The sequence below is a fragment of the Callionymus lyra genome, chromosome 18, assembly GCF_982586985.1.
Source record: "Callionymus lyra chromosome 18, fCalLyr1.hap1.1, whole genome shotgun sequence".
NCBI lineage: Eukaryota > Metazoa > Chordata > Actinopteri > Syngnathiformes > Callionymidae > Callionymus > Callionymus lyra.
In genome coordinates, this window is record NC_141835.1 from 19,039,607 (window position 1) to 19,062,283 (window position 22,677).

The 22,677-nt window shown below is 37.4% G+C and overlaps 2 protein-coding genes across 5 annotated transcripts in view; both read right to left on the reverse strand.

Annotated features, from left to right (window-relative positions):
* sptb (spectrin, beta, erythrocytic) overlaps positions 1 to 12,277 on the reverse strand; it is a 32,654-nt gene extending 20,377 nt beyond the window's left edge. Inside the window, exons 1-4 of one of the 2 annotated variants that reach the window (XM_087780225.1) lie at positions 12,142 to 12,277; positions 8,070 to 8,318; positions 1,103 to 1,254; positions 843 to 1,016 (exon numbers count right to left, since the gene is read on the reverse strand). In XM_087780225.1, the coding sequence (XP_087636351.1) occupies positions 843 to 1,016; positions 1,103 to 1,254; positions 8,070 to 8,217 (474 nt within the window). In that variant the 5' untranslated portion in view covers positions 8,218 to 8,318; positions 12,142 to 12,277. Of the gene's footprint in view, positions 1 to 842; positions 1,017 to 1,102; positions 1,255 to 5,365; positions 5,915 to 8,069; positions 8,319 to 12,141 lie in introns of those variants that run through there. The other variant, XM_087780224.1, reaches the window with a different exon arrangement.
* A 1,685-nt stretch (positions 12,278 to 13,962) lies between these two features.
* The window catches only part of stard9 (StAR-related lipid transfer (START) domain containing 9), a 38,796-nt gene continuing 30,081 nt past the window's right edge, over positions 13,963 to 22,677 (reverse strand). For 2 of the 3 annotated variants that reach the window (XM_087779226.1, XM_087779228.1), the window contains 10 exons: positions 22,316 to 22,510; positions 22,075 to 22,246; positions 20,967 to 21,113; positions 20,809 to 20,896; positions 20,609 to 20,742; positions 19,603 to 19,667; positions 19,336 to 19,538; positions 16,382 to 16,461; positions 14,837 to 14,995; positions 13,963 to 14,773 (listed from right to left, as the gene is read on the reverse strand). In XM_087779226.1, the coding sequence (XP_087635352.1) occupies positions 14,669 to 14,773; positions 14,837 to 14,995; positions 16,382 to 16,461; positions 19,336 to 19,538; positions 19,603 to 19,667; positions 20,609 to 20,742; positions 20,809 to 20,896; positions 20,967 to 21,113; positions 22,075 to 22,246; positions 22,316 to 22,510 (1,348 nt within the window). In that variant the 3' untranslated portion in view covers positions 13,963 to 14,668. Of the gene's footprint in view, positions 14,774 to 14,836; positions 14,996 to 16,381; positions 16,507 to 19,335; positions 19,539 to 19,602; positions 19,668 to 20,608; positions 20,743 to 20,808; positions 20,897 to 20,966; positions 21,114 to 22,074; positions 22,247 to 22,315; positions 22,511 to 22,677 lie in introns of those variants that run through there. The other variant, XM_087779227.1, reaches the window with a different exon arrangement.

A 22,677-nucleotide genomic window follows, 5' to 3' on the forward strand; every position in this document is an offset into this window, starting at 1 on the left:
TATTTTCTGATCTACTGTTATGCAGTGGGCTGAATGCAGCAGGAGGCCATACTGTTTGAACTAGCATTGCTAAAAATAGCAGCATTGCCTGTCAAATTAAAAATAAATATAAGCCTCCTTCAAAAAGAGTCACACAGACGTGTTTTTCCAGCAGCGGCTGGAATCTAGAGATTTCTTTGCAAAGACGGAAAAATAACAGGTGAACGTATCTAGCCATGTATTTTATTTTTGCCGATGCCTCTTTTCTAGCTTTGATTTTGGACTCAGGTGACGTGTGGAAAGAAATGTGTTTCCTGTAATTTTATACATTTATTTCTCTTCTGTGTTTCCCTTGACACGTTAATGACACCCAGTTGGAACCTATTTGCAATCAGCATCCTTGCAGCTGCTACTTAAACTTCCTGGTTCCAGTCTGTTGTGTCAGATTATCCTGTAAAGTTGACTTTACTCTTTCTACAACTTTTCTCCATGAGTCCATATGCTTTCAGTTTGTCCTATACTTGTACCTCTTTGTGTTAAGCATTAGTGAACAACAAATTTATTTTCAGATTTAATTCCTTAAGCTTAATTTCAGCTTTGCTTTCTGCTAATATTTCTTCAGTGTCTGACTTAGAGTTTGTGTTCAGATACCCTTTGTGCTGTGATATCCTTGGGTCTCTGTTTTTTCATTTGGAATCTGTATGGGTTTAATACATTTTGTTGAAATTTGATGACAATTTTCTGTATTGACACGAATAAAAAACAAAATGTACAAACTGCTTTCATGGCTTCCATATTTGGAATGATCAGTATAAGCTCTCAATTAGTGCTAAATCTTAACCTCAAAGTAACAGAAGGATTACCTGGAAACGAAGGATTATAGTCCAGATGAGACCAAGAATCAGACGGTGGTTGCCATCAACGATATCATGGGAGCCCATATTCTCCAGGTGCACCCTCTGCTCTTTTAGAAACTGCAAAGCTTTGTCCACATTTTCCAGACAGTGGATGCGCATCCTGCCCTTTGTGGGTTTTGGCTTCAGGTAAAGAAAAAAGAAGAAAAATAAGGGTGTAGAAAAATCTTTAGGGGGGGATTAAGAGAAACAAAAATGAATCATCTTACCAGTCGTTCCCCCGACAGCACCTCAAGTAGTTTTATCAGCATGCGTCCGTCCCTGAGGTCCAGGTAGAGATCAGAAATGCGACAGCCCACCCGGGACAGGATGGAGTTGACCCATTTGGTAAAAGTCTTTTTTTGAACTGCCTCACGCTCATCTGGTGGCAAAAAAAAAATTAACTTAAAACACGTAGTTTATATAATCATGATAATAATGATAATGCATTTTATTTATATTGCATATTTATATGTATATGTTTCCAAATTTTCAATAATATTTCAGCTGTGTTTTCAATTATGTACATATATGTAACTGGTCACAGAACACGTTCAGATGTGACGTACAGTAAATAAATCATGCCTCATTCTGTTGCTATGGCAGCACATAATGTCACCATGAAAAAATCATTGCAATTAAAACAGTCAAGTTATTTCCCGGCTACAAAATGTGCTGACAACGTTCCCAGCCCTGATGGAACAGGATGAGCTTGAGCCTAGAGCAGCTATAAAACACTTGATTTAAATTGTTTTTTTAAAATAAAAATAAAGTTAGATTTATCCATTTGCTTCTGGTTATTTTAAGTCAGTACTTCACTTAGACATATTAGTTAATACTTTATCATTATGTCGTCACATCTAAAGTGACTCCAAATATGTGATATTATTTCCATTTAAATTGTACTTTCTAAATGCATATTAGTATTATACTGATTAAATATTACATATTGAAATATTTAAAGGTAAAAGAGGACAAACTAACATACCTAGTGTTTCTTTACTCAAGCGCAACATATGTAGGCAAGACAAGGTTTTCTATTCCATTACAAAAAATGCTTTTGCTATCTGTAAAGAATGCTACACAAGACAGGGACAAAGAAAACAGTAATTTACTTTAATAGATCATTTCGAATGAGTGTCTCTTGACTTTGTTGTTGTTGTCATTTCTAAAATGACTATAAAGGTATTGAAATTTGAAATGTATCAATGACATGTTGTAAACATAGCTAGACTGACAAATTAACTTTATTTAAATAGATTTAAATGTATATACAAAAAAATAATTGTTTAATATCAAAATATTTTGTTCTTAAATATTCAATAGATCCACAAAAAATGCTATGGGAGATAAAAATGTTGAAGAAATTGACGACATAATGGTAATCATTTCATGACTTAAAGAAATGATCGGCGCCACATTTATATACTTTCGCATTAGTCACAATAAGAAAGAGCCAAACGTTGAAAAATAGGCTAGCTCTTTCTTCTTTATTTTGTTTAGACAAAGAAAAATTATTCTTAAAATAAACTCTATCCATATATTGTGGTTCTTGAGGCATTGTTTCATTGACCTGAAACACTAGGTTTGTTAGATTGTTATTTTCCTTGTCATAGTCTTCCTCCACACTCCTGTTAGAAATACAAGAAAACATTTTTATGAATGAGCCTTCATCCTGTGAGGAAAAGAAAAGACAAGAAGCAACAAAAATGTTATAGATAAATTAAGCCTAAACATAGTTTTTTTTTAAATAAATAATTTAAATTGATTCAAATAAGACAAGATACTATATTTCATTTGGTTTAAGAAAAGATACACTTGCACAGACACAGAATTGTGTGGTGCTTTCAATAACCTAGTATTGTTTTAGTGCATTCAATACAGTGTGACAAATAATACTCACAGAAAAGAAAGTTTACTTAAGAAAATTAAACTAAAAAACTAAATAAAGTAATTAATAACATTAAACAATGTGGCTTTTAACTGAATGAAAACAAAACATTCTTGAGTCTATAACATATCAATAACAGATTCATAAAAAAAAGTTATTTGCAATGTTTCAAATGTTTCTTTTGTAAAACGGTTATTACCCACAACCTTTGGTGAGTCAGTGGAAAAAAGTGACCTAGCATCACTCAAATGTAGTGTTAGAATTGATAATAATCATAACAAACATCAAACTCTCTGATGTGTCTTATCAAAAAATGCACTTGAATGACGTTAAATGATTTTAAAAACATTAACAAACATTATTCCCAATAAACACCAAACAAGAGACTAGTTCTTATTTAAAAAAAAAAGTTTAAACCCTGGGTGTGGCTGTAACAGATAATTACATTTGCAACAGTTGTGCCGCTTGTATAACAGTCCCACTTTGTCCTTGTTTGAATTAAATATTAGTGTGCCTGAGCTGAGACCACGTCGGACTTGTTACATACTCGCTGTTAATCTACTCTGACGTTAACTTGTCACGTCCTGGTTCCTCTTTATTCCAACCTCCAATCATCTCTCGCGTATCAGAACACCACTTACCGAACATTCTCCTGTTTCACATGCTTTACTAAGTAATCTTGCATCCAGCGATTGACTCCAGTGAAAGCCTAATGTCTTATTTATGCTGATGGATTTTCCCTGTACACTCTGATCCGGCTTTTCCCACAGTCAGCTTTTTACTGGATGTGGCCCAGTTCGCCCAGAATTCACAACTCATGCCAAAGGCATGGCATCGCCAGCTCTGTGGCCTGTAGGCGCCAAAACCAATCATTTGGTTGACAACATATTTCCCTGAATCTCTGCATTGTTACTAATGTTACGAGTATATATTCAGGTTAAACAAACTGTTCAACTTTTATAACTGTGTCACTTCCAATCAAATGTTGCCCTATTAAGAACTGAAATTTAAGTTTTGTGGTGCATTTGAAGGATTGAATTCAGTTGTTTACAGTTTCGTTGGACATAACAAAAGCTGATTAATCATCACACTGATCCAAAAAAAATAAAACAAAATAAAAACTCAATAATTTTGGTGAGGAAAATGACTTGAACAGTAGAAAAGATCACATGTCTGTCTAAAGAACTGTAAGTATGGTACAGTTTTACAAGACGTTCATTATCTTACACAAAAATTTAAAGAAAACAAAAACATGAATGAGTTATTATCTTCAAGGTAGAGGGTCTCACCACGACATTGCTTTTGTCACAAAAGCAGTGAGTATAAATACTGATCAGTAATGGATAGTTGATCCAAAACTCAAACTCTATTAATTTTTGACTCACCCTAATGTCAACTAAGAGTTGAGTAATCTGTCCTTTTTTAGAGTTATAGGCAATATTGAATGTCCATTTTATTGTAAGTTATTTGTCGAGGCTTCAATACAAGATAGTTGTTCCAGATATTTTGATGTTTTTAAGTGTTATTTTGGATGAAGGTGATGACAACTGAGAATCCGTCACTACGATAAAATAAACTTACATTTTTGCCTATTAAAAGGAACAGATTACTCTGAAAATAATCCCAACATTTAGTTCACATAAGGGCGAGTAGAAAATGAGTAAAATTTGGATAAACTATCACTTTTAGAGTTTAAAATGTTGGGAATATTTTGACAATTAAGGTAATAATAATAATGATAACAACAACAGCATACATGCCATTCATTCTATACATAAAAACAGCCAAACAAGTGAAAAATAGAAGCATATTTGCAGAAACATTTTTAAGTTAAAACTTTCACTTCCACGAAATTGCTTGCTTTTGATCTGTTCTCATTCTTTTTTGCAGGTCTTGAGCTAAAACTCACTGATAAGCAGCAACGGTTCCCTCCATTTAACAGTACTGTGAGGCACTAGTCCAGCCGATTACAGCTTTCCCATTCTTTTCTATGAAACTAGCAGAGACAGAAACGTTCCCTACATTCTCTCTCCTGCATTAGTTTCCACTCTCTAATGCACTCGAGTCATCAGGGACTTGGACAGCGTAGTGCAAGCTAACAAAAATCCACTGTGACGGCAAAACGCTCTCTGTTAAAACGTTAATAAGGATGATGGGGAGGAGTTAAACTGTCAGGGAGATTGATTTTCTTTATTTATTTTCCAACACAAGCATTTGCGTAGAGACTAAGGAGACCAAACATTTGGTTAATTGGGGGAACCTCGACAAACACTGGTTGGGGTATTTTAAATGGAGCTCATATGAGTAAATGACACTAACAAGCAGGGAACGGCTCCAGAGAGAAACACGTCACAACCTTTTTAGGAGTTTGCACTATGAATAATTTACCAACAAGTCAGTGAACAATTGGGGCAAAGCTACAGCTACTTCAAATAAATAAATTACCACCTGATACATCATTTCAAAATACAAATAAAAGAGAAGCTGCTTCTTAGAGACAATGCAATGTTTGAAAGAGAAACGGTTCCATTCCATCCGGCCCAAAACAAATCCCAACTTTTAAAAAAACATACACCTGTCCACCGCTAGAAGCCTCTTGTACCTTGGAGCTGCCTGAAGCGACCATCCAGGATGGAGTTGAAGTAAATGTTGGAGGTGCTGTAGCTCAACCAGCGCGAGCGTTTCATACTTCTGGCCGAGGAGGAGGAGGAGGAGGACGACTGGGGAGCAGGTGGGGTCTGGAGGTGCGACGGGCGCTGTCGTCTCGGCGTGCAGATGGACGACGAAGAGGACGACGATGGCAAAGGTGTGATTCCCAAAGACGCCGGAGCCGGCGGGATGTGCAGGGCTGTGCCATTTCTTTCCAGGTGATGCACTGGTTCCTGCTTCTTGACACCCTTGATGGACTTGTCGGGTCTCTGGACTCTTGGAACCGGCGGCGTGCTCTTGCTCCGGCTGGTGCCGCTCAAACCCACAGCATAGGGTCGACCGAACGCCTCCTTGGTTCCTCCGGTGCTCCGGTTTCCCGCTGTTTCCCGGTTGCCGGCCTTCAGACTGATCTTGACCTCCCTCAGTCGGGGTTGGCTGATGGGGGCCGCACGCAGAAGACAAGGGCTGGTCATCTTAACCCCCCCTTCACTAGGATTCAAAAACAGAGGAGCCTGGAACTCCACGTCCGTCCTCGTCACTTCTTCAGGCTCTCTGTCCTCCTTTTCAGATCTCTCCGGCGCTCACGCGTGCGCCCTCCCTCCCTCCATCCTCCGTTTACTTCTTTCTCACTCCCTCTGCTCTGCCTTCACTGTCACGCAGTGTAAGGATCTTTAGAAGTCGTCACTTCTTTCGGGACGGTTTCTCAAGCCTCGTTCATGCATACGATATGAATCATTACAGCTTGGTAGTGTTGGTGAGCTTCGGAGACCTGCTCTATATTTCTTACTCTGGCCACAGGACGCAGAAGTTAATGTAATGTATTCATCATTTCAGTCTCAAGATTAGAGCCAAAACTCTCTGTTTTGACAGAATACATGCACAACATGTGTCTCCTACACGTTCACAAGCTGCCCATTCTCTGACTTGCTTACTTTCTTCCTGTACCTGCACTCTCTCTGACAGGAAACCATGATTACATTACAGAAACATCAGCTCAAAAGCACTCAAACGCATCACACACACACACACCATATTGATGTCGGGTATCAAGAGTGGCAGTGCCCAGTAAAAGCTTTTAAGGGAGTGTCAACGCTTGAATCAAGTTTTTCTCGTGTTATATGGATGAAACTCTTGTGTCATAATGATTCTTTTTATTCATTGGTAAACGCCTTCTTTTCAATGATTTCACCAACAGTTCACCTATTTTTATTTTCTTTTTTAAATAAGAGGGGCAGCATGGGAAGGTTGTGGGGTTCCATTTGTATTATATTTGTTTGTTTTTTGTTGTTTTCTCATTAACAAAATTGTAATCAAAAAGAAAATTGAAAGATAGAATATCAGATTTATTATATTTTAATGAAAGTTCTGCCTCCTTGTCCACCCTTTTGCTTGAACTGATCAAGCTGCACTCCCCTCCAATACTGTTTACTGACAGGTCAGTCTAGTCTACATGTAAGATTATGAATGGTTATTTTATATATATAAAGTAGGTTTTTCTGTCCTTCTGTCTGCGTGTCTCCATGTGATCATCTCTGATCTTAATGTGTATAGAATCCCAAAATGCTTGAAAACAATCATGTAGACTTCTTGAACAGTGAAGGTTTTATGGGGGAAGGCAGCTCCATCAGGTCAAGGTAAAAGAGGTTTGCCTCGGTGAGGGTGTTTGATGTTGAAAGAACCAAAACACCCGATGACCCAAAATGACATCACTTATGATTAGTTAAAGTGCAGCAGAAGAAGCATTCAACAATTAAATAATAAATCAACACATATGTCTATTGGATCATGAGAGGATTCCACTTGCTAACAAAAGTTTTCTCAAGTCTTTAGGTTTGTAATGATTATATTAAATATTATAGTTTTGCTGAAATTCTGTTGAATAATGGAGCCCATGGTTTGGGTTTATTTATGATTCAGAGTCAGAGTAGCGGGTAAACTGAAAAGGGATTTATTCAGTAAATATTAATAACTGATCGTCAGCTTTTTTGGATCATTTTGTCTACCTTTGTCTTAAGTTGAGTTTTATATGTTGAACATTGATTTGTAAGCCCTTTCTGGCTGCAGGGAAACTTCACTAGCTTTTACCCACGTAACCTTATATATGAATAAAATATGATAAGATAGTATATGCCTTTATTCATTCCGTAGGGGGGAAGTTTGAGTGGCAGCAAGTTCACAGAGGAAACCGAAATTAGAAGATTTAAACATATATAAGATTAAATATACAGTGAAAAATAATAGTAATAATAATAATACAATAACATAACAATAATAAATAATACAATAACATTGTTGTAATAAATATTTAAATATATGATTGTCCAATCCTGCCCACATGTGTCTCAAAGCTTAGCAACAAATGTCAGAAACCTGCTGTATTGGAGTCAGACTGACAGGGCAGCTGTCCAGATCACTCAGACGGGGAACATGCAGAGAATGTGCAAGTGATCCTGCCTTGTAGTGGTGGGTGTGGAGCTGCCTCAGCTGCTATGAATGGAATGACGGAATGACACCATAAAAAAAGTCCACATGAACAGCAAATGTCTTCTTTGTCTCCACGTTCCTCTACATGTGTCTAGCTTCAGCTGTCCATCACATCGTAGCAATACCAGCAGTGTCCTGAAGGGGGCGAATAGTTGTTCAACGCAGCAGCTTACCTGCGAGGGCTTTGATGCGTGAGCGCTCAAAGAGTCTGGCGGAGCTGTTGTCGTTGTCCAGGTCCTCCTCGCAGATCTCGAAGCGTCTGTTGATGCGGCTGTACTGCTCTGAGATCTCCACATTGTCAAAGTCCGTGGTGGAGGTCATGGTGCTGGTTGCCAGGGTGAGAAGAAGGTCGGAAGACGACAGCGGACGTCCTCACAGACACTTGCTCAGAGTTGCAGATGAAGAAACAGCCGGATCAGGACCTGGAAAGTGTTTGAGGAAAGTCAGCCAAATAGAATAAATGAAGGCCATCTTTGTATTGTTTGTGACTGGGTGGAGGTATGAGTGGTAGCTAGCTCTATCTGCGTTCAGCATAGCTCTCTTATCATCCCGCCACAAAGGGAGGGAACCCCTCGATGCTCCAGCCTGTGACGTGATGGTTGTAGTTTAAATGATGCAGCACGCACTATTGAATGGTGTGTGATGTGTGTTTGTCTGTTGACAGGGGTGTGTGAGCACCGGGACACCTATCAAACAAATAAAGGTATCCATATATTTAATGATATTTTTGGGACTGTGGTCGTCCTTTTTCATCATACCTTCACAAAGTACTTTACTTCAGTAAGATGCTAGAAAGAAAAAGTAGGTCAATATTATTTATACATAAGAGACATGATTCTGCTTAGCCAGTTTTGGTTAAAATCCAAGGTCTCCTTTACTTATAATTCATGTCAGAATGAGCATTCTGTGAGCTCTTCCATGATGACATGTGGTCTTTGAATGCATGCATGTGTTCCATGTATACTTGTGTTGATCTCCACATGTAATGACGGGGTCTTCGACCTCCTGTTCTGTATCAGACTCTTGCAGGGGCTGCTTATCACGTTCATGATGCTGCACCCACCACTGGAAACCCCCTTATCGCCTCACAGGCCGTCTGGAAAGACCACGTCACGTAGAGCTCCAAACGGCCCTTTTAAACCACAGAGCCCCCCGATATACGTTGATATACCTACAACATGACACTCACTGTTCAAAGCACTGTTACTGAGCTGATTCAGCTCAGACTGTCTTTAAAACTGTCTACGTGATGCACGCGAGTGACTTTGACGATTAACTGATTTCTTCAAGTGTCTATAAAGCCTATGCTAGAGTGGAATGACAATTTTAAAAAATGGTTTCCTAGTTGTCATCCAGGGTTGATGTCAAACTTGAAACTGCCATTAGAGAGGTGGAAATAAGGACCATTCCACCAGGGAAATTGAAATAAAACAAACATTTTATCAGTTTTCTATCTCTACTGACTCTTAGTGTCATGAAAATGGAGGCTTTGATGTTTGAGGCCTGTAACACAAAGCTAGTCGAGCAGTAATAATGCAGGTGTTTCAGCCGGTATTGAGGTTTGAGGTTCCTAAAAAATACACTGGTTGAGGACAAAATGTGTAAGAGATAAAATAAAACAAACTTGCATAGTACTTCCTGATCAGGTCAACACAAGAACAACAGATGTACATGCCAATACTAGACATTATTTCATCAAAACTGTCACAATTATGCTTTTTTTTTTTAAATAAACCAAACTTTAAAAAAGACAAGAGAAAAGATGACTGTGTGAGTTATTTATCGTAAAGACACCTTAATGCGATTATTGACCGGTAATGTGACTATTATATATAATTGTTGGTGATTTATACAACTATGATCTAACTGTGAATAAAACTTATATAATAACGTTATATCTATGTAAAAACCTGTATTGGTTTTACTGCTCTAGCGGGAAAACAGATACTTCTAGCGGGTCAGACTGGGCTTTCCGTCTCAACAACTCCATCAAGTCCAGATGCCTTCAGAGTGTTGACATACTAATATGGACGCCATTAAGTGACATTCATTATTTCGTGGAAACATGAATTAATGCAACAGACTGACGGCACGGCAGCAATAAGTGTCTGTGCAGAAAGCAGTTATTGCAGAAGACCCACCTGTTATCTTTCAAAAACTGTTCAAATTTTTTTTTTTACGAGATCACAGTGAGTTATTCCACTTGTGTCACTTTATACTTGTAAAGTATGAATAAAAACTGAATATGAGTTCAGATGTTTGTGCTAGAGGACCAGTTGAATACACACATGCTTATAATACTCTCTTGGTTGCTTAAATAAACTGATGGTGAATTAATTACTTTTTCATTCTGGTTTTTGTTCAATTATTCAAAACATTTTTTTTTTACAAGATGGCATCATGCCACTGTTTTTTTTAAATGTGAAGGAATTGACTCAACTTGTGGGTCAAAAAATGTATATTTACCTAACAGGAAATGATGTTTCCTTTTTATTTTGTTCATCCATTTCAATTTGTTTTACTTTCCTACTTACTCAAAAGTCTATGTATAATTGCTGATATCAATAATCTCTTAAATGACTTGGCGGGCTGCATTTGGCTCCCAGGCCAATTCAGGTGTTCTAATTTTCATCATGATCTTGCACAGGTTTTCAACCAGTGCACACCTTTAATCAAACAGCCTGGAATTTCATTTTATTAACAAAATAATTGAATTTCTAATGAAAGACATAGGAGAAATCAACTTTTTTTTTAACTACATGTCATAATCAGCTAAGATCAATATTTTAAATTTATGAATTTATGAATCTGAATTCAAAAAACTATTTTGAATTTTCTCAGGGCAGCGCAGAGACAGCATTTGACAACAACTTGATAGCGATCTCTTTTATTGTAAACATGTCCACATGTGGACAGTGGAAATTCTATAGACACCAGATATTTCTAAAAAGTCTGGCTCAGGCTTTTAATGCGGCCCCTGAGCTTTTTAATCAAATGTTTTATTTGTGGCTAACAGTCATTGTTAACCATAAAACATACATAAATCCTAAAATGAGGCCTTCAAATTAAAAGCATATTATGGCTGTTTACATGTTTCTAAAATTTCTAAAAAAAAGTATCTTGGTACAGTAAAGTTTCAAATAACTTTTAAAGATATAGTATGATGTTCTTTTCCATGTGTTTACATTTAATTGCCTTTTTTTTTTTTAAAGTAATGTCACATGTAGCTTCTTGAACTTCTGTCTGACATGATGCTGGAGATGTTCATGATGTCAAAGGGATGGAATATGAAGTGGGTGTAGTGAGGATCGAATAAAATGCGTAAGGCATCTATAGATGGTATGAAGGAAAGATGTTTTAGATTCATTAGTTTTACTCCTACATGACCAATAATCCATCATGTAAATACATCCATTCCCACAGCACATATTCCTCTGGGGAAATTGTTTTGACTGGAATACAACAGAGCCAGAAATGATAGCGAACTATTCCTGGAGTGTCGTAGCTAAAGCTCCGGCTTGTTCACTCAGTTATCCTTTTAAGGGGAATAACAAAGAACTCTACTTGGAACATGTAGTCCTCCTGTCATATCAACTCTGGCCTCTCTCATGGACGTGTTGGTCCATTTAAGTACTGAAATATTAAGGTTGCTCAACTTTATCCATCCACTGGATTTAAGATTTTCACAGATACATCACAGGTAAAGGACCTGTTTATGAAAATAGTGAGAAAAAGGAACTAAATACTTTATTTATTTAGTCATGAAATACTAATAAATAAGAACTTATTAGATTACTAGATTATTACGATGTAAATAATAAGAATACTGTTTGGTCCATATACGATTAAAAAAACATGTATTGGGCATTAATATATATATATATATATATATATATATATATATATATATAGTGTATTAAACTTATTAGAAGTCGCCATCTCAAGGACACTTAATGATACTTTTAAAAGCAGTTTGGCGGCCATTTTATATTTGCCTAATCTATAATATTTTCCTTTTATTTTTGTTTTTACAGAAACTAGTCTGGCGTCTCCACCAATTATAAACTCTACAATTTCATTTTTATTTTATTTTAAGTATAAAAAAAATACCTAAATGCCAGCTGTAGCATCTTTTGTCTGGTGAAGTGTTGCGACATGTTCAACAGGTGTTCGCCAACATTTCACTGCTTTTTTTTAAGCATTAATTCAGACAGAAATAATTAAATAAAAAGTTAAATAACTTACGTGAAGTTCGAGAGAAAGTCAAATACGAGTCCAGTTACAATCCCATGGACACGGAGCTTCTCGTCCACGGACAGGCGTTCCAGCTCTGGGGGGGTTCAGGGGGGGGGTGTGAGGGGGGGTCGCGTGGACGCGCCTCCACTCATTCCTCCAGAACAGCCAGTGACCCCGCGAGGTTAAAAATAAAACCCGTGTGTGAAGAGGACGGACATTCCTGTCAAGTGCCGGCGACTCTAGTGACTCTGACTCCCACCACAGTCCACTTCCCCCAACCTACACCCCCAGAGCTGATCGCGCGCGCGCACACACGCGCAACAGCATGACAAGGTGTCACCTCCACTAGTGCGCGTGAATTCCATTTTCTGAATACTAACTATTCCATGTCAGACATGAGAGATTCTGACTTGTATCTGTTTTATTAATAATAACCATGGATCATGGAAACATACTTCCAAGATCCTTAAGGGCCCCACCCCCCCAAAAAAAACATTTTAAATGTTGGACTTTTGAAGAGGAAAAAAATTAATGAAAAAAAGTTAAATGTGGGTGTTTTGAAGAAACAAAAAAATGGATTTGGGAGTTTTAAGGAGGAAAAAATGAAAAAAAAAATGAATTTGAGAGTTTTGAAGAGGAAAAAATGAAAAAAAAATTGAATTAGAGTTTTAAAGAGGAAGAAATGAAAAAAAAATTGAATTAGAGTTTTAAAAGAGGAAGAAATGAAAAAAAAAATTGAATTAGAGTTTTAAAAGAGGAAGAAATGAAAAAAAATTGAATTTGAGTTTTAAAGAGGAAGAAATGAAAAAAAATTGAATTTGAGAGTTTTAAAGAGGAAAAAAAGAAAAAGAAATTGAATTTGAGTTTTAAAGAGGAAAAAATGGATTTGAAGAGGAAAAAATGAGAGAAAAAAAATGAATGAGAGATTTAAAGAGGAAAAAAGAAAAACAATTGAATTTGAGTTTTAAAGAGGAAAAAATGAAAAAAAAATGGATTTGAGAGTTTTGAAGAGGAAAAAAAGAAAAAAATGGATTTGACAGTTTTGAAGAGGAAAAAAATAAAATAAAATAAATAAAAACATGCAGAAGCGGATTGGGAACTTGTGGGAAAGTTGTCCGTAGACTGGAGTCCTGTCCATGGTGTCCCCTTCCTCTTGCCGATCCAAACTAGGATAGGCGACCGGCCCCTCACAGGAAACCAGTCTGCTTTAACCAGCTATGCGGCCCAAGCTCTGACACTATTGAACAGAGACGGGCAACACTTATCAGCATGTCTTAGACCCCTAAGGACCCCCCCTACATGACTACTTCTCCAGATACTACCATGCACCCTAAAGGATCCGGTTGAGGGTAAAAAGTTGATCTAAAGTTCCACAGCACAAACCACATTGCTCCTCCTGTATCCGAGGTTCCACTATCCTGGGGACCCTTCTTTCCAGGACCCCCTTAATAGAGCTTACCATGGACGCTAAAGAGTGTGATCCCTCTAGGGTTGGAACTCATCCTCTGATGACCCTTCTTAAACTTGGAGAACCATCATCCCAGTCTGCCAATCCAGAGGTAGTGACACCCCAACAACACCAGGCCTTTGGAACCTACCTTCAGGTAATAACACAAGGAGACAAACTAGTCTTTTCAGTCAGTAATACATCAGAAGATTTAGAAAGTGGAACCAAGTCCCGATGGTTGAGGCGAGATGGACTTAAGCTTTGTGAGTAAAAAAGAAACATATATTTAAAAGTTGTTTTTTTTTTATTATCAAAATTTGTAAGTATAAACAATAATTTATATAAAATACATTATCAAAACAAGATATACGTAAAGACAGAAAAAGTCATATAAACATATTGTTACTGCATTAAAATAAAACATTCCAATAACAAAACAAAATAATCTTTGGTTCTCATGGAAACTTCTTTAGCATCTTAAGACATCGTGGTAACAAAACAACAACTTTCAATTTAAAAAAACACCGTTTGCTCTCCAAGGAATTCAAATATAAGAAGATTGTTGCACGTGCTTGATAATACTGACATTCAATAGCACATGTGATGGTAGAAAAAATAATAAAAACAAACTGCAAGAGTAAAAATAGCTTCAAAGTCAATTTTTAATAAGTCAACGTCTGCTACTACGAAGCTTACATGCTTTTATTCTGGTACCGTTGAAGTGACGAGGTTCAAACAGTCTTTTGAATTATTTAGTTAGCTTATAGCTGCCCATGTTGTTTATCTTAAATTCCATCTATACCCTTTTTTAAGATATTTATAACTACACACCTTTGACTACTAATGTCCAACAATCATATGAAGCAAACAAATTTCTCTAAACTATATAATCCGTACAAAAGTCTCATTCAAAAAACAAGGCACTTAATGAAACATTTTTGGTGAACTTCTTTGAAAACATTCATAAAAGTAACAATATATAAAAAGACAAGCAGTGCGGAGGCACGTTGTTGGTTCAATGGCGGGGGTTGGAAAGTATAAAAACAAGTGCAAATATGAGGAGTTGATGGACACCACAGGTCTAAGTGCTCACAGTGTGTCCAGATAAGAGGTCAGGTGGGTGATGACGGATGCTTGTTGCATGGCGACAGTGGTTAAGAGGCGGGGCGGGATAGAAGGAGAGCCGAGGTCCACCTAGAGAAGATAATCGTGGTCAGTGTTCGGGTGAAAACAATAGAGGGACTGAAGGGAAATCACCTGCAGGAGGCTGACGATCCGTGTCACTTCCTTCCCAGCGCGTCTGACCGGCTGTAGGATCCAGCAGCTCGGCAGCATCTCTGCTCGGACCACAGCGAGGCCGGGACGAGGCAGAGACTCCTCAGACACAGACTGCATCGCCAAAACACAAAGCCCACCCTGCGACAAAATAAGGTGATAATATTGTTTTCTGACTGGTCTTGAATTTGGAAGCTAATATGTTAATTGTTGTAATTACAATTAAGAGTCTCTAACCTGCTATATTCAGGACCTTTTAAATGCCAATGGTGCACTTAATTTAAAATAAAAGTTATGCATTTTTTTCTCCGTTTTTTCACACACATGCTGCTCTCAGTTATTCATTCTCCCCAAACCATTTTCATCTGCACTCAGAAAACTCTTAACTTAATTATCAACTTTATTCAAACTATTTTCTTTTTACCTAAATCAAACAATTTCCCAACTGTATTAAAAATAATTTTAAACAGTAATTAAACAATTTTCAACTGTATTCAGATAATTTTCTACTGTATTTAAACATTTATTTTAATTGAAAAGAATTTCATCATTAATTAAACCATTTTCTACTGTATTCAAACAATTTTTTACTGTATTAAATCAATTTTCAACTGTAATCAAACAATCTTTTAAACTGTATTTAAAAAAAAATTCAACAGTAATTTAACCATTTTTAACTACATTTAAAATAATGTCAACTGTATTCAAACAATTGTCTTCTGTAATCAAACAATGTTTAACTGTAGTTAAAATAATTTGAACAGTAATTAAACCATTTTAAACTGTATTTAAAAAAAATGTCAACTGTATTCAAACTATTTTCTACTGTAATGAAAATATTTTCTACTCTATTTAAAAACATTTTTTTAAATGTATTTAAAAGAATTTCAACAGTAATTAAACAATTTTTAACTGTCATTTAACAATTTTCATCTATAATCAAACAATTTTTAATTGTATTCAAACAATTATCAACTGTAATTGAACAATTCTCATCTATAATCGAACATTTTTTTATTGTATTAAAAACAATTTTCAACAGTAATCAAATCATTTTCAACTTCAATCAAACAATTTTCAACTGTATTCAAATAACTTTAAACTGTATTCAAACAATTTTCTACTTTTTTTTTTTAACATTTGTCAGTATGAAAGAAAAAACACGTGTAGTAAACAAAGATGAATAAAAGTGCATTATTTAGTGAAGATGGATGAATCATTAAACATTCAAGTCACAGTCACCTTAGTTAAGAACTACAATCTTGGTCTTAGTAGTTACTACATTATTACAGTAGCATCATTGTAAGACATTTGTAAAGTTTCTACTTTTCTATTGAGAGGACTCAATGGACCCAATGTGTTTTTGAACTGCGGGAGGAAACTGAAGTGAATTGTGTTTTGAGAACAAAGCTAGTTGAAGAGCATCTGTAAATGAGAATAACAAACAACATGACTCCTGCACTTTAACGACACAGCAAAGATTGAAAATAAAAAAGTGTGCTCATCAGAACCTGCAGCTGCGCTCACCTGCTTGACGGCTTTACTGATGCAGCAGAAGTCCCGGGGCTGGTCCAGGTGGCACGAGGAGGCGTCGGTTAAGATGTGAACTGCACACATTACAATTTTTTTTTATTTAAAATAATTTTAAGGATCTGTAAAAAAAAGGTAAAATTTGTTCAAATGTTTTAGCAACTGTAAAGGTTTACAAAGAAAAGAAAAATCTGCCTCTTTACAGCTCACAACGTGAAACTGTTTTTTACTTTTATCTTAATTACAGTAAACTGCAGAGTGGATTATCTGTCTAGACAAGCAACTAATGGTTTGAATTAAGTGTCTATTAAATGGATCTTAGACTTGTATTGTACCCATCAGTAACTCTCTTAAGTTTAAATATTTACATTAGAAAACATATTTAAGCCCCGCCCACTGAAAACACTTTGTTATTCTGGAGATTAAATCTTGTTTACAATCACTACACCCACTCTGCTGTGATTGGTCAAACATTGCCCCTGCGCGTCGTTAATCCCGGAACCTCCAAGGGACTCGTTGTATAAACAAAGCTGGCTTGATTAAAACTTTCTGCCAGACAGGTCTTAAGTTTTGTTACACCTGCTCGTCGCCTCTACCCAGTCGCAACTCCCGAGTGGAAAAGTGTCTAATCAGTCTCAAATGTACTTATTTCAAAGCCCCACACTGTGTGTCAAGGTGAGTCCAACTACAGTATATCTAGCCGGAACCTTTCGACCTCAGGCTCCTTCTGTCTGAGAGGTGACATTCCATGTAAGTAAGTAAGTAACAGTTATTTGTAAAGTGCCTTTTTAAACCAGGGTCACATAGCGCTTTAACAATCAAAAACAATACATGGTTAAAAATACCTACTGATTTAAAAACTCTTAAAGACAACATAGAGACAAACACAGGAGTCCCAGAAAATAGGGAAAAAGCCTGCACAAATAAGAATGTCTTAAGATGTTTCTTGAAGGAGTCAGTAGATCCATCAAACAAAGAGGGAGAGGAACCATAAGTAGATTCTGATCCACAGACCTCAGAGCCCGAGCTGGGGTGTAAGGCTGGATCAGATCACTGATGTAAGGAAGAGCCTGACCATGAATAGTTCTGAAAGTAAGAACCAGCATTTTAAAGTTGATCCTGAAAGAAACTGGCAGCCAGTGAAGAGTTTTAAGGATCGGAGAAATGTGAGTTCTTCTACTAGAGCAGGTCAGAGTTCTGGCTGTATTAACTGCAGGCGAGACAGCTCCTTTATGTTTAGACATGAAAACAAACTGTTGCAAAAGTCCAGGCGAGAAGACACAAACGCATGGATTACAAGCTCCAGATCTTGTTGTAACACCGTTTTCCCAAGTTTAGAGATTTTCCTCAGTTGAAGGAAACAATTTTGGTCAATTTTTTGCAGTGTTGAACTAGAGACATGTCTTCTAGGTTTCTAAGGCTCAGTTTGACAGACTGACCTAAGTCACCCAAGTACTGACTCAACCCTGGAACTTTATCATCAGGAGCAATCACCGGAGTCTTAGTTTTGTCCACATTTACCTGCAAAGTGTTTAAACTCGTTTGATTTCTAGCAAACAATTGACTGAGCTGTTCAGCCTCTGAGGCTCAGTTGGACCAAAAGAGCAGTAGAGCTGGATGTCATCAGTAAAAATGTGATAAGAAACATCAGGAAATCTCTCAAATGATTTTACCGAGGGGAATCAAGTACAGCAAAAATAATAAGGGACCCAAAACAGAACCTTGAGGGACTCCACACAACAGATCTGCTGAATCAGACCTTTTTGATTGGCAGATACACTCAAACGGCGCCTAGAAATATATGATGAGAACCATTGTAACACAGACCCAGACAGTCCCACTTCATCCCTCAGTCTTCTCAGCAGGATCTGGTGATCAACTGTGTCAAAGACTGAGGACAGATCCAAGAGAACCAGAACAGTGCATTGATGTGATATTTATGTCACTATATGTAGCTTCTGCAGCTGACTCGCCAAGTTCTGCCACCTTAGTCTGCTGCCCGGCTAGCATCACACTGAACCCCTTTGGCTCCCCCTCGCAGGTGGCAAACCCACGAGAAGGGGGTCCCACGTTTTCAGGCAGTGCCCGGCAGGGCCACATGGGTGTAGGCCAGGCCACCAGGCACGAGCCACACCACTAGACCTGGCTCCAGGGCCCCAAGTCTTGGCAAGGGAAACTGGATTCAATTGATCTTGTTCTTCAGCTACACTTTGTCTGGTTCCTCACTTGAGTGACACTACCAGGGGCATAAAGCTTCTGACAACAGAGCTCCAGGAACATAGGGACACACAAACAAGGTGGTAGCTCTATGAGGGGTTAAAAGTTACTCGTTCACAAAAAAAAAACACACACAAAAAAGTTCCTGCTAAGAAATCAGCAAATACTTCTGCAATATTTTATAAAAAATATTGCCGACGACAGCTTAAAAACACTATTCTGTTCTACTAATAACAGTAAAATTATGTTAAAGCCAAATTATCAATGTAAAAAAAAGCTCTTGTACGATTTGTTTTTTCTTGGGGTCAAATAAATGGCCCTGGACTAAATGTGTTCCTGGTAAAACGATACTCTTGTAAAAAAAATGTAAATATTATTTTACGATTTAAAAATGAAACATATATGACCGGTATACGAACAACAATCTCCATAATGTTGACAAAACTCTTGCACAGCATTTCACAGATAGAGCAGGTGTGAAATCAGTGTAGCTGAATGCTGTTGTACAATGCTGTGCTGCAGAGAGCAGTGTCACACAGACAAGTATTTTGTGCAGAAGTGCCTCATGTCTAATCCTCCAACACGACAAAAGCCTCCGCCTCCTTAATGTAATGCCTGCTTAATGAATATTTAATCCAGCAAGACAGTGATCACTGTTTGTAATCCCAGATAATCAGCTTCATCTTCTCCAAAAAGAAAAGTGAGGGAAAGGCAGCGGCGGAGCAGAGACTCACCCAGCTGAGTGCTGTCATCTAGTGGTCGAGTCCAGACAGAGCTGACAGACGGGTGATACATGTGAGTCCTGGACGGTTGACTGATGACCTCCCATAGATTTTCCAGTGGTCGCTCCAGCTCAGCAGCAGCCAGGAAGCTGTGGACCGACGGGCTGGAGGAGGGTTTGTAGAAGGTCCTGACACCTCGCTCTTGCCCCTGGAACCTGGAAAAACAATTCTGCTCAGGAAAAGGAATGATTTGAGTAACATGATGGGGAATAAACTGACCTCCAGTCTGCTGCGACACCGCCCTTCAGGAGACCACTGAGCCCTGCAGGGGCTGCAAGTCGCACCTATTAGCGGAGAATGTAGAGGCAAAAATTGGAGATGAACGCTGGAATAAGCTTTTGTCTGTCCAGGGGTCAAACAAGTAAGAATATACCTGTGTAGGTTCTCACTTGTTTGTCAGATGAAAAAGCTTAAGCAGTGGCACTGGGCCAATCAAAATAGTTTTTAAATCCTTTTGTATTATGTTTTTTATTTGTAGATACACAAAAAATAAAAAATGTGTTGTTCCTTGGAACAATTTAACACTTTCTTTTTAGCTTGTTTTGAAGAAACATACAGCAACATATTGTGATGGGACTGTATCGGTATTCAATAGCTAGTTTAATTTTTATCTTCATTTTAAGATATTTTATGGTTTGTATTGTAATAAAGTGTGTGTAAAATAAAATATATATTTTTTTTTTTACAATTAACATTCAAATATTCTCAGCGTTTCTTCCTTTTCATGTTGCAATAAAACCTTCGGCTGGTAGATGGCAGCAGTCATCACGTCGCATGCAGCTCTATGCAAAATGATTATTTATTATTATTACATTTAAATTATTATTACATTATTTAATTTATTGAGCATGATTTTGGTGGTCACATGACACTCACTGGGTTGCCCAGACAAAGGGACATTGTCCTTTGAAATAAATAAATTGAAACTGAAGAACTCTTTTCAAACCATAATGACGGGGAAAAAAAACATGTTTTGCAGCATATAAAACAATCTTTGTCATTCAAATGTCAATTTAAAGTGTGGTTGTCAAATATGAAAAAAAAGAGTAAAGCATCGTTAGGTAAACCAATTATTACAGAAAATATGGTCGAAATAATAACATCCGAATGTTACATACTGTAGCTTTAAGTAGCTATTAACTCAAACCTTTTTTTTTTTACCTTGTAGGATAATAAAAACAACATCAATCTTTCAACAAGATTTTCCTAAATTCTTTCTTATTACCTCTGCGAAGACACGGTCGAGCAGAGAGCAGGTAATATCTTGATAGCTTGAGGTTGATCCCAAGTAACCTTTTCGGCATTGAGCAGCATCTGCTGAGGTGTTGGTGGATGTATCCGGCCTCTTGGCTGCAAGATCTTCAAAATATAGACACAAATGTAAAATAGACAAGCTGTATTCATGATCTAAATATGTCAACTTACCCTGGGCAGAAAGCCCGGTTGGCCGTCCCTTAACACATGATGAAGGACGTATGCTGACCTCGTGCTCTTCTTCCTGGAACCCCATAGTCTGCATCACGCCACGACATGACATTAATAAGGCTAAGCTGCATGTTGATTCTAATATAATGTTAACCAACCGGTCCAGTCAGAATTGGTCTTCTGCCATGTGGATGCTGAATCGTGTTGCCGCTGTTGTATCCAGACGTTGGTCCAGATGAAAGGCTTATACTAGATCCTGTGCACAAGGTGCTATTGCTGATCCTTGTCTGGAGCTTTGGTTCATCCTGCCCACACAGAGACGAAGAAGGTGACTTAGGGCGACTTCTGCAACATTTTTATCAACTTTTTCACAGCTAGCAAACCAAGATAATTTCAATTTTTTTAAATTTAAATGACTGCATGCCCTCTTATGGGTCTCTGTATATCTGACATGCAAATAGAAAATATTGATTTTAAGCTGCTTCAGATGATGCAAAAGCCGAGTAACGCTTGTAGCTAAGAGATTGGAAGTGGTTTTAACGGGTTTCATGCATTGGTTAAACCTGCTTAAGCTCGACCAGATACTTTACTGTCTACAGACTGAGAATATAACGATTAAAGATATAAAGATATTTTTTTCTTTTAGTTGTTGTCACTGAGAGTTCAGTAGTCTACATCAAACCCGTAACCTGGGGGCCAAGTCATTATGTGGCTTGCCAGATGCCTGGCTCAAAATTAAAGTAGATTAATGTTTATGTTGATGCGGCGGCCTATTAAAATGCCAAGGGAGCTAAGGAATAGAGATTATGGAAATGTGATACTCAATGTTAAAGATATATTGGTAAATATAAAATTAAATTTGTATGACATAAAATGAACCTGATCTTAACCTTCAAGTGAAATAAAGAATCGTCATGTTTACATGTTTTGTCTTAACTTCATTATTTATATTGAAAATATTTAAATAAAATGTAATTTAAATAAGAAAAGATAGAAAAGAAAATGTAGATTATTTTTAAATGCCATTCTGCACATCTTATTCTATTCAACATGTTTTCTTATTAGTATTTGATTTATTTTTTCCTTAATATATACAGTATATAGTGACACCACCAACAGTGTAAATACTTAATCACTCTTCTCTCCTTGAAAGGTATTTATGTATTTATTTTAATTTTAAAGAAGAAAAAAAAGGGTTTTAGAACTAGAGGGTATTGTGGGTTGTTTTTAAAGTGAACCTATAGTTGTCTTCACCCAAAAACTTACATTGAGTTTCTGACATAACAGATGCAGATGCCTTTCTTGATCTGCTCCTCCTGGCAACAGTACCCTCCTCTCAATCTCTTTCTTGGTCCCCACCAGGGCAGGGTCATAATCCTGCTGCTGGTGTTGAAAGACGGAAGGCGGCTGACCCTCTCCATCGCAGGAGTCTGTCATTCTAATAAAAGATACAATTTTAACCTTAAGTCGTTACTTTAATGCTCATATAATTCTTCTTATGTCTTACCTTATGTTGCCCATGACCCTTTGGTGAAGTGGCCCCATGTCCCGTTGCTGATTAGAAATAGTCACAGGCGTGGTGGAGGGAGTCCCTTTAGCCGTCACACAAGTGTGATTTCTGACACTTCGACTGTGTGCTCTCCTGGATGTCTGAAGACGTTCTTCCCTCTCCTGCCTTAACCCCTCGATACTCCTGCGGTGTCTGAAGAATAAGACAGTTAAATTGAAATAAAAGGATAACGATGTGAATTCTTACTTTCACTACTTGGTTTGTGGTCTGGTTTTTGGTAACATTATGAATAGAAGGGGTTGGATTTTAATTTTGAATGCAGAGCTTACTCACAACATTTTTGAACCCTTAAACTTTTC